Raw genomic sequence first — 12117 nt, 5'->3', positions numbered from 1 at the left:
TGGAACTAGCTGATAATACTCTGCAAGACAGATTCCCGTTTACAAGCTGAGGTTCTGGTACAACAGATACGTTACCATTAGCAGAGAACTTGTGACTTGAAAGCAGGATTTGATATCGTGCAATCTGTTTGATCAGATTCTGTTTGGGAGTTCGGGATAATTTCCTCACTTCGTTCTCAAGCTCTCAAGTTGTCACCGGGTGGCATATTCATTAACATCCATTCGAACCAAGCTCGTTTTTGCTAGCATTATCAAACGCAAGAATTTGAGGCACCAATATCTGGCGAACGAAATTGATAGTTGCTACCTCACTAATTTTTTAATTTTTTTGGAAGGGAATGACAGGCAATGTGACACAAAATAAGAAGATTCCATTTGCAGTTTCAACTTTGTAAAATTTATTGAAGGCCTCTTCAGCATAAAAGCGAAGATGACAGAAGCTACATTTTCTTGAAGGTTGAAGTGCTTTCGAGCGATTAATTCAACTTTTGCGATATCCGGCTCAGATGTCTAATGCTGTTCGAGACCAAATGTCTCGGTCACCTATTTCAGTCCATCTTTTTCCATCATTTTGTGAGTGTCACAAAGCGTTGATAACGAATCGAGGGTAACGGACTGCGAGATTAGTGAAGTGATGTGCCAAAGGAAATCCGTTGTCACCAAACATTCCAATATTTTGTAATCAAAAACGTTGAAAAGAACAAGAACTAGTAGTTATGTGAGATTTGCCAATTTTGACAATCTTTCCATTTCTTCACGTGGAATGTGCAAATCTTGAGGCTGAGGTTGAATTTCGGTGCCATGAAGTGGGGCCGAATCTGCCCATATGGGAAACCCTTTATATGGCATTCGATTTATAACCCTCTTCAATCTTGCATAGCTAGTTCAAACTGTACACTTTTCAACCGTGAACTAGCTGTCGGACTATACTCAAACACGTTGAATCTAAGGCTCTTGAATGTTATGTTGGAGATCTCTATTTTCCATCATACGGGCCTTATCCCAATAAGTAGGATTACTATTATTGCTCCTAGGTAGGTTATACTAAAGTTCTATGCATTTCTCAAACTGTTCAAGAAACCAGATCTTGGACAGATAACCAGTCTGGGATCGACCTGTGGCAGTTTTCACTATTTGAATGGTGGAGTATGTAGGGTGCGGCCGCGCAAGAGACATGGACGGGCGAAGTGTGATTCACCGTCGATCTCAGGGTTGGAAGAGCGTCAGCTGGGAAAGTTTAAAGGGGAACTGTCTTTTGACTTTCAAGCTATTTACAATGACTGTTACTGCTAAAAAGCCGACGTGAAGGTTAAATAGGCGGTGACGAGGGAGCAGGGAGGCGAAATTGAGAGACTGCAGCACCCGAGGTGTCCAATGATACTATTAATATGAACTTGCAGAGGACTCTCCGTGATGCTAAGATTGGCTTGCAAATAGCTTTGAAACAAGGACTTTATGAGAAAAGATAAGAAATTGCTTGGTGTACAAAGTACTCAGGTTGTAGGTAAGCTTTGTTGATGGATTCATAAAGGCAACTGTTCGGGTGAAATGAAAGACATGGGGGAGCTCATGGGGCCCCGCAACAGGTTCATCATCAAAGCCAAAATTATGCATTGTGAGGCTCGCCCATGAGTATTATAATTAGGTATCAGAGTACTCCGTACAGCAAGTACTGTACATCGGAGGTCCATACTACATAGCCGACGTTGCATTAGATTGCATTTATCCAACTTTTAACGGTATGAACAGGTCTCAATCATCTGCAACTTTCAAGCCACGAGGGCGTGATCTCCAGTGCACGACTCAGGCTCCGCCGTGGGGACTGTGGTTGCATGAAAATGGATACTTCCACGATGGCTTATGAAATGACACACTTTGTCTCATTCTGATTCACTGTGCGGACTTTCGCAGAATACGATACTCGAGCCCGTAATGAATGAAGACGAGGGAAACATTGCATTGCTGTTTGTTACATTTCCCGAGCATTCAAGAATGGAAATGGGGTCTTGCCGATCAAATACGCACTCTGTAGGTTATACTTTACAACTTCCTGTCAAGGTTACTTCCAAGAAATCAGTCATCAGAAATCACAGGATTGGCGCGTGTATCGTAACATCGTCTTCGAGGGGCGATTTGTGCTTCACCAATGGAAATAAAGTCCGAGTCGTTGCTCCGTTCAACCAACCTCCAACAACGTTTCAGATGTCAACAAACGAGATTGATTACACTTTGCGAGCGTTTAATAATTCATTTCGGATTTCAAACCCAACTTCCTCTTATCATTGCATCAACCGACCGTTTTCTCTTTCTGTTTGCCACGATATGACTCGGCGGCGCATCTTTAACCTCTGAATCCTTGAGGGTACTCCCGCCTCGGAAGAGTGCCGAGTATGGCCGGTATCATTCATGTATGAGTAGGTACTGGGTATTGATTGATCCAGGAGCAAGGCTGAGAATCTGAGAGAGATAGAAAACTGGAGACTCCGCCATCGGATAATCCAATGATTGGATGTCGGTTGGGTAAAAATGAAGGGGGATATCTTGGTGGATGGATATGTTGGAGGCTGGGAAGCCATTTGATTGTAAACACAAGATGGAAAGAGGATAGAATGGAAAGTCAATCACATACATCTCGAGAGGTCGAAGTGGCGAGAAACAGAATCAAACAACCGATAGTAGTATCAGTTGAAGCTGTAGACATACCTACCTAGTAAATTCTACCTCATACATCACGTTATCAACAATTGATCTATTCTCTACCTCAACTTGATCAGGGCTAATCCCATTATCATATATTCTCCACTTGGGATGAACTATAATTTATATGACACTGACAGAGCCCTTACTCCGTACCTTACCGTCGGACGCCGCGGGTGCTTTGCCCTTGATTTTGATTTTTTTTAATCAAAAAACGTGCTGCTTAGATATGAGCAGGTCAAACCAGCATGAGAAGCTTCTAGAAATAGCCAAAAAGGCAAAGAGCCCACAGGTTTAACAAAGGAAAGGGAAAAGTGTCTACTGCAAGCTAAGTGTTCGTCACAGAATTGAGATGGCTGAGCAAGATGTGCAAGAGAGGTAGGTAGGCTGGTAGGATATTCGGGAACGTAGTACAACATTAGAAATCGAAAATTTACTCTCTCGACTTCTCCGTACTCAGCAGGCATCAGGATGACAGCACGGACGAATAAAGTGTAAAGATTCCAGGGGCCACAAAAAATTCTATTGGAAGTCGATGCCCTGCAAAGGAAGATCTGGATAGCACTAAAAAAGAAAGGAAGAGTAAAATAACTGGTAGCAACTTGGGATGGGCTCTTGATTTGATTGATTGATATCATACACCCATACGGAGTACATACAAACCATACCATACGAACCATACAAACCATACAAACCATACCTACCTACATACATACATACATACATACATACCCTCCATATCTTACCACTCTATTTTGTAGATATCTAAGAGGTCGAAAACTCTTTGTGTTTATTCCCATCTATCATCCCCCCCTCCCCAATCTCTCTCTCACTCTCTCTACCTATATTTCCCACCTCGATCATATCCACCTATTCGCTCATCTTTCTCATCTTAGATATCTTGTCGCGCTCCTCTCAATAACTCTCTTACACACTCTCTCTCTCTCACGGTCTACACTTCACTCCCCTTCTCTTATCATATGTGGACTTCTTTTCAGTTCCTCAATCATACCGAAAATAGCCTTGGACGCACTTCAAGAAACAAACAAATCTGCTTGTTCGACCCCTCCCCATAAGACAACAATTTCAAGGAGAAGAATAGGATAAAGACGGAGAAGAAGGCTACCAGGTATATACGAAAAAGATAAGAAAGAAAAAAGAGAGACAATAATCGCAAAAAAAGCAAAGGCGAAAGCGAAACCCCGAAAAGTAAATGACCCCCAACTGTTCATAAATACTTTGACTTTTTCCTCCTACCTTTCATTTCTACTTTTCCTCCTTTTCTCTGTCTCTCCGTCTCTCCCTCCGTCTCTCTCTCTCTCTCTCTCTCTCCTCTCTCTCTCTCTCTCTCTCTCTCTCTCCTACAAAATGGACTTTTGACGTCTGGTTTTGTGTTGTATGTATGCTGCATCAAACGGAGTTGGGAAGTTCATGTTCTTATTGAATATATTCTAAGAGGTTCTATAAGATTCTAGCTAGGGAAAAAAACTTATATTCACCACACGCCACACACAACCTACCTAGGGCTATTACTACTGGTTTCACTCACTATAAGCCATTACATCAAAACCAACTCGTCATATCATATTATATTTTATTTCGCTCTCAAAGTCGGTCCAACCACAATCGTTCGTCAGACCGGCTACACGCACCAACGGTCATCCCAGCGGGAATTTTATCTATTCTCAATGTCCTTTAACCTCTTTTCAAAAACACCAAGAAAACCAAAGAAACCTGAAGATAACGAGGAGGGGATTCAAACGGATTCGCCTCGCTCAAAATCCCCACTAAAGAAATCTTACTCACGATTAAGTAAAAATAAAGAAGAGGAAAATATTAAATCAGAGGAAAAACAATCAGGCTCAACAAAATCCAGCCGTATTCGACCAAAGTCGAGTGTATACCCGTCGCGAAATTCTTTCGACCCAAACACTACTCATCCTTTAAACCTCCCGCCAGATCAACTACGGAGGTTATCAACTCAAGTCAGGATGTCGGAACCTATGGATATTGACGTTGACTCTCCTGCCAGCGCTCGCAATTCATCCCCACCACCTGCAACCAATTCACAATCAAACACCCAAGCAAGCGCATCAAAACCAGCAGAGCCTGCTCGTAAGCTTTCTTCCAAGTCTGCTCCAAAGCCTGCTCCTCAGCCAAGTGCACCCAATGGTGACAATGCTCCAGCTAATGGAGAGGGACCACCCCCTCCCCCACCAGCCCACAAATCAAATCCAACAAGTCCTCAGGCGGTAGCGCCACCAACCCCAGAAGAAGCAGAGGCATTCAAAGATTCGGGAAATAGATACTACAAGGCTAAGCAGTACAAGAAAGCTATTGAAGAATACACCAAGGGTTCGTGCCTCCGCTTCGAAGGGATTTAATACATGACAACTGCTGATATTTATACTATTTGTAGCTGTCGAAACGATGCCAACATCATCTACTTATATCAACAATCGTGCTGCTGCTTATATGGCTGCTGGCCAATACTACCAGGCTTTAGAAGATTCCAAACGAGCTGACCAGCTTGATCCCAACAACCACAAAGTACTCCTACGATTGGCTCGAATTTACATCAGTATGGGATTACCACAAGAGGCTATGGATACCTTTGGCCGCATTCAACCACCACCTTCAGCAAAAGACATGGCTCCAGCTAAAGCTATGCTACAACATCTTGCGGCTGCAGTAGACGCACTTAAGAACGGAACTGGATCAATGGCAATACACTCTATTGAGCAGGCAGAAAGATTACTTGGTATGGGTGTACCCAAGCCACGCAAATGGCAATTGATGCGAGGTGAGGCTTATCTAAAAATGGGCAATGTCAATGCTTTGGGAGATGCACAAAATGTTGCTATGTCCTTGTTACGAGGGAATAGTCAAGATCCCGAGGCGCTTGTTTTGAGGGGCAGAGCTTTATACTCTCAGGGTGAAAACGAAAAGGCTATTCAGCATTTCCGACAAGCTTTGACATGCGATCCTGATTACAGAGACGCAGTAAAGTATCTAAGATTAGTCAGGAAGGTTGATCAGTTGAAGACCGACGGAAACGCGGAGTTCAAGGCTGGACGATACCCAAATGCCATCGAAAAGTACAGCGAAGCTCTCGCACTCGACCCTACAAACAGAGGAACAAACTCCAAATTACTTCAAAATCGTGCTTTGTGCAAATCTCGCCTCAAGGATTTTGCGGCTGCTATTGAGGATTGTGATCAAGCTCTTCAACTTGACCCTTCATACACCAAAGCAAAGAAGACAAAAGCTACTGCTCTTGGCGAGTCTGGCCAGTGGGAGGAAGCTGTACGCGAACTCAAGCAATTGCAAGAACAAGATCCTTCAGACGCTGGTATTGCTAGGGAGGTACGCAGAGCTGAACTCGAGTTGAAGAAGAGCAAGAGAAAGGATTACTACAAGATTCTTGGCGTTGAGAAGGATGCAGATGATAACCAGATTAAGAAGGCTTATAGAAAAGCTGCAATCATCCATCATCCGGATAAGAACCGGGACGATCCACATGCAGAGGAGCGATTTAAGGATATTGGAGAAGCCTACGAGACCTTGAGTGATTCTGAGTAAGTTTGATCTGTTTCTCCTGACATTACCGCGCAGTCTAACATACTACTTCAGGAAACGTGCACGATACGATAGTGGTGTAGACTTGGAAGATCCAATGGATGGCTTTGGAGGCGGTATGGGAGGTGGTGGGGGAGGAATGAATATTGATCCAGGTTAGTCTACAACGTTGACATTCCAAATTACACTGCTAACCTTGTCAATAGAAATCCTCATGCAAATGTTCGGAGCACAGATGGGAGGTGGCCGTGGAGGTGGAGGCGGTTTCCACAGTTTCGGTGGAGGTATGCCGCAGGGAGGTCGCGCTCGGGGCGCTCCTCAAGGGTTTCCCGGTGGATTCTCGTTCCAGTGACCTGATGAAGATCAGAGTCAGGATATCAATCAAGATCAATCCACCTTTCACAACACATCAAAAAGTTCGCATCAAAGTTCTGATTTCACAAAAGCTTCTCATGATCCCGACGGAACATGGTGGCTACGTAAAGCATGGATGGGGTTCCTACTGGCGGGCGTTCTTCTTCCTCTTGATCTCTTGGCCCTTCTAGCTTTTTTAATGGCCGGAGTGTACATTTGCATCAAAATCACCATTTACGTGCGTCGAAAACGCGACGCCTGATAGAGTTTGGGGATTAGATTCCATTGCAGGCGTTTTCTATCGTGGATTTTCATTATTGATCCCAGCTTTGAAAGCATGATGAAAGGATAATCACATACATACTGGACAGATTTTGAAACAGCATCAAAAAATTTGCAGAGGGTAATGTGTCAAATGAGGAATTGACGTACATGTCTGATGATATTTATCATAATGACATGTTAGGATTTCTTTTATTACCTTAACTTAAATAGACTATTAATGAACATAGTTTGAAATATTCCTAAATGCATTCAATGATACGATTGATTGAAATAAGGTATACAGTGTGAATTTAAATTATATATCCAATGCCGACTTTCTTTCCCTCAAGTATTCCCAGATTCATCCGAAAGCCTCTTGGGAATTCTTCAATAGTACCCAGCAACAAGCACCCAACTGAAGACTGAATCCGGATAAAATAGGGGCCGTCTCTCACGTGTCATCTTGTCACCAAGCGAAAGGCTGAAATTAAACCTTGCCTTACCTCCAGATTTGTGTGTTGTGGTGGGGCAGCATCTTCGACAGAACCGCTTTCAGTAGAACTTTTCCAACATCATATTGCAAAGAACTGGCAACAGAAGCTATTTTTTAAAGAGCTCAGAATACAAACTCAAAAACGATTCAACGTACAATTGTACAATCGTGCATCAAGTCTTCTTTCCATTGCAAGCTTTTGTCTCGTCCCCAACCATTCAACGAATAAATCTAAAAGTTATTATGACTCGATAGCGGAGTCTCAAAGAATGCTACAGATGTACATGCGATTTACTTTACAATAATTGTGGATCATTTGAACTTCCTAAACCTTTCTGTCTGCTGTAACCTCAAGTTTTAGTTCTTGGGAATACAGCAGTCATGGACGCCCAGGTATGTTCTTGATACACCGCTTCCGGGAACTTCTGCGCTGGCGGAGGTGATGCTCGAGAATGGAAGTTTGGTTATATAGGATGGAACATCTGTACTAATTTGCCATTCTTTTACAGATTGAAAAAGCCATCGAAATCGCATGGGACCCTCGATCCAACCCAAACTTAAAAGAACAAGCGGTTCAATATCTCACTCAAGTCCGAGGCGACACCTCGAGCCTACAAGCATGCCTTAACCTCTTCACCAGAGCTCCAAAAGCTGCCGAAGTCGTCCGATTGGTTTCATTGGATATCGTCAACAATGCGATTCAAACTCAACATATAGACGATCAGAGCTTGCGTGGGCTCAAGGAACAACTGCATGACTATGTCAGAAGAACCTATGCCTCTGGAAACGAAGTCGATCCACCCGCTTTACAGAACAAGCTCACACAAACCTTGACGTTTTTATTCTCGTCATTATACAAGGAAGGCTGGGAAAGTTTCATAAGAGACTTCTTAAGCTTCGCAGGTCATCAGAATGGATCAGTGGACAATCTTTCTGGAGTTGTATTATATTTGCGGCTTTTAAGCTCCATTCATGACGAGATTGCCGATTTGATGATAGCCAGGGCTGGGGAAGAGACAAAACGAAACGTCGAGTTGAAGGACCTTGTGCGTGCCCGGGATGTACATACGGTGGCAGGCTCTTTTCAACAAATCCTCACATACTGGCAAGGCAACAACGATGCCATCGTTGAAATGACATTGAAGGTTATTGGTAAATGGGTCTCGTGGATTGATATCTCTTTAGTCGTAAATCAGGATATCTTGAATCTGTTGTTTCCATTGGTCGGCCGAAACCCTAATGGTGGTGAAGACAAAGTCAAGGATGCTGCCATAGACTGCTTCACAGAGATTGTGGCAAAGAAGATGAAACCTTCTGATAAGATAGGAATGATTCTGTTCTTAAATCTTGGAGAAGTCGTGTCGCAACTCATTGCTAGTCCAGCCCTACACGACTTACGGAACACTTCTAGCTATGATACCGATCTTGCGGAAGCGGTTGCAAAACTGGTCAACAACGTTGTTTCAGATCTTGTCAAAATCCTCGAGGATACCAAAGTCGAACCCGATGTTCGAGCACAAGCAGAACAATTATTGCAAACTTTCCTTCCACTTCTACTCAGATTTTTCTCTGACGAGTATGACGAGATATGCGCAACAGTCATACCATCTCTCACAGAGCTCAACACATTCTTACGCAAAGCACAACCATTACCACCTGCATATTCCGCTATGTTGACACCTATTCTCAATGCGATCATACAAAAAATGAGATACGATGACACTTCTTCATACGCCGATGAGGATGAACTAACAGATGAGGCTGAATTCCAAGAGCTTCGAAAAAGGTTACAGGTTCTCCAAAAGACTATTGCTGCAGTTGATGAAGCTTTGTATGTTGATGTTTTGAGCAACGTAATTGGAAGTACATTCCAGAGACTCGACGAGCAGAACGGTCAGATAGACTGGCGTGATTTAGATCTTGCACTACACGAAATGTACCTTTTTGGGGAACTTACGCTCGTAAATGGTGGTCTTTATGCCAAAAGCCAGCCATCCAGTGTCGCAGCCGAACGTTTGATCGTCATGATGTCTAAAATGGTCGAATCCGGTAAGATTGTGCGAGCACCTTTGCAGGAGAATCCACTAATTGTAAATAGGCATCGCTTCATTCAATCATCCTGCCATTTCACTCCAATATATGGAAATTTGCGTTCGATACTGTTCGTTCTTTGAGAATCAAACCCAATATATTCCTCAAGTTCTCGAACAATTCGTCAGTTTTGTGCACCATAGTCATTCACGAGTCAGGATACGTTCGTGGTATCTATTTCACCGATTTGTAAAACACTTGAGAGGTCAAGTTGGTAATGTTGCCGAGACAATCATTCAATCAATCAGTGATCTTCTTCCTTTGAAGGCAGAAGTACCAAGGGAAAATGATGATGACATGTCATCAGATGATGGCAACCATGATGCAGCGGATGTTGCATTCAATGCCCAACTCAACCTTTATGAGGCAATTGGTTGTATCTCATCCACAACCTCAACGCCAATAGAGAAGCAAGCTATTTATGCAAGAACAATCATGGATCCTCTATTTTCAGACATTGAGCGAAACTTAGAGCAAGCTAAGTCGGGTAATACACAAGCTATTCTACAAATTCATCATATTGTTTTCGCTCTTGGATCGTTAGCCCATGGATTTTCTGACTGGTCCCCTGGAGAAGGAAAGAGGGCTGGACAAGCACCTGCCAAAGAGATAACCATTGAATTCAGCCGTGCCGCGGAAGCAATCTTGTTTGCACTCGAGGCACTCAAGGCCTCTTTCGAGGTCCGTAATGCAGCAAGATCTTCATTCTCTAGACTTATGGGAGTCATGGGAGTTGCTATGCTACCTCTCCTTCCGAGATGGATCGATGGCTTGTTATCCCAAAGTTCTTCCAAAGAAGAAATCGCCATGTTTTTACGATTATTGGATCAAGTGGTGTTTGGATTTAAGAAAGATATACATGAAGTTCTCAACTCCCTACTGACACCACTTTTCCAACGAGTTTTTGCTAGCCTAAGCGAGCCGGTTACTGGAACAGATGATGGAATTCAACTCGTTGAATTGCGAAGAGAATATTTGACCTTCGTAACAGTCATCTTGAATAACGAGCTCGGTTCTGTGCTTGTCACTGAGCAGAATCAAGCTTTCTTTGACCCCCTTATTCAATCAGTCATAACCTTGGCGAAAACAGTCACCAATGAAAATGGAAATCTCGCGGCCAGCAAGATTGCCTTTAATGTCATGACAAAGATGGCAGAGATCTGGGGTGGCCCAACAATTGCGACTCCAGGTCAGCCCATTACTTCGCCTATTTCCCCTCAACCAACGTTTCCCGGCTTTGATAGTTTTCTCATTGAACGTTTTCACCCGGTTTGTTGGGAAGTTCTTCGCGATCCAAACTTCAGACCATTGGTCGATGCGCAATCCAAGAGCGTTTTAAACGAATTGGCTGGATTGGAACAGGTCATCTATATGAAGACTGGAAATATGTTTGTGGAGCATTTACAGGGAAATTTCTTCCCAAGCATGGGTGTAGATGGTAGTGGATTTATTAAGAGTATGGTGGAGAGTCCGGAAAGAAAGGGATTAGCGACATTTTTGCAGAATTGGATGAAAGGAAAAGCTTAGAGCAATGCATTCAGTTGCACAGGCGAGGGACGATGGGAGCGATGGGACAATGAGGTTTCGTCGATATCCAGTTGGGGGTGGAGATTTATTGATTGTTAGAACGGCATGAAGGGAGGAGAGGAATCATTGCATTTTCGAATGGCGTTGGAATGGATGTTTATATCATGGTTGGCCGGTGATTGCAACGAAATTTAAACTATACCACAAATGGATATGCAGGTATTGGGATGGGAGAATGAATATCATGATCCTTTCAATTGGGCCTTAGGTTGAAACAGTGCTTCGGAGAAGAAGTGGCTTGGCCTGAAGTTATTGCTTAAGTTCAAAACAGTGGATGTGCTGATTTGGGATGAGCGTGCTTATCGATTGTTGATGATTTAGTAGGCGATTACTAGAAGATAGGAAGTCATATCATTCCCTTTCGTGTGCCAACATGCTCTTATGCGCATATTACGGGAAGGGGGTGGTTGCAGAGGATGGATAGAGCGAGATGAAATAGCTGAGTGGTAGAAATGAGGAGGAGGAAGAGGTGGTACGCAGCAGCTAGTGTGTGTATGTTGAAGCCAAATCCGAATGAAGTGAATTAGATATATTAGATATATTGGCTAGGCTAATCTACCAATCGATTTCCTTCCTTATACTCACCGGGGAATATACTCTCTCTTGTCTCATGTGCTCTGCGATCAGTCTATATCTTGTTACCTTACTGCGTTAATTCTTGGATAGCGGTTGGAATGTTAAATTAGTTTGCCATTGGACTAAAGAACCTGAGGATTCGATTCTTGATTCTTCTCTTGACTCTAAATTCCAGTTCGTGAGCGTCCAGATTGATTCGCTAAATCTCGTCTTGGTCTACCTTCCACAGCTTACAATATGCTTGTTGATGATATTGGGCTGTTTAGTGAATGGTGAAGAAGGGAGTAACTAACCAAAAGTATACACAAGTGTAGTAAGCTCACGATTTTGGAATTTACGGCAATGTATTGCGATCTATGGTTGTTCCTCGTGAAGTGATTGATTTGTTAATAATATCGAGTGGCCTTCTAGAGACTTCACCAGAAGCAAAGGTGTTATTTGTATTATTAGAATTCTTTGATGTACGGTTATTATGA

General features: G+C 43.1%; 2 protein-coding genes across 2 annotated transcripts; both read left to right on the top strand.

The window, feature by feature from the left end:
* The first annotated feature begins 3126 nt into the window (after positions 1-3126).
* EAF01_007113 (uncharacterized protein) lies at positions 3127-7152 on the top strand. Its single transcript, XM_038915367.1, has 5 exons — positions 3127-4093; positions 4166-5052; positions 5117-6275; positions 6331-6431; positions 6483-7152. Exons 2-5 carry the CDS (start codon positions 4386-4388, stop codon positions 6626-6628), a joined length of 2073 nt encoding a protein of 690 aa, XP_038769005.1. The 5' UTR covers positions 3127-4093; positions 4166-4385; the 3' UTR covers positions 6629-7152.
* Positions 7153-7768: 616 nt separating this feature from the next.
* Positions 7769-11005, top strand: EAF01_007112 (uncharacterized protein; the record flags this gene model as incomplete). Its single annotated transcript, XM_038915366.1, has 3 exons — positions 7769-7780; positions 7897-9436; positions 9486-11005. The coding sequence occupies 3 exons, from the start codon at positions 7769-7771 to the stop codon at positions 11003-11005; spliced, it is 3072 nt and encodes a 1023-aa protein (XP_038769004.1).
* Positions 11006-12117: the final 1112 nt, after the last annotated feature.

Source organism: Botrytis porri, assembly GCF_014898465.1.
Source record: "Botrytis porri strain MUCL 3234 chromosome Unknown BPOR_009, whole genome shotgun sequence".
Classification (NCBI taxonomy): domain Eukaryota; kingdom Fungi; phylum Ascomycota; class Leotiomycetes; order Helotiales; family Sclerotiniaceae; genus Botrytis; species Botrytis porri.
The sequence above is the reverse complement of the archived record's forward strand: the minus strand, read 5'-3'. Positions and strand labels throughout refer to the sequence as shown.

What these genes read in the sequence shown, in the direction of transcription:
- EAF01_007113 (XM_038915367.1), top strand. Translation starts at nt 4,386, where the DNA reads ATGTCCTTTAACCTCTTTTCAAAAACACCAAGAAAACCAAAGAAACCT. An exon ending in TATTGAAGAATACACCAAGG is followed by an intron (nt 5,053 to 5,116) that starts GTTCGTGCCTCC and finishes TACTATTTGTAG; the next exon opens with CTGTCGAAACGATGCCAACA. An exon ending in GAGACCTTGAGTGATTCTGA is followed by an intron (nt 6,276 to 6,330) that starts GTAAGTTTGATC and finishes ATACTACTTCAG; the next exon opens with GAAACGTGCACGATACGATA.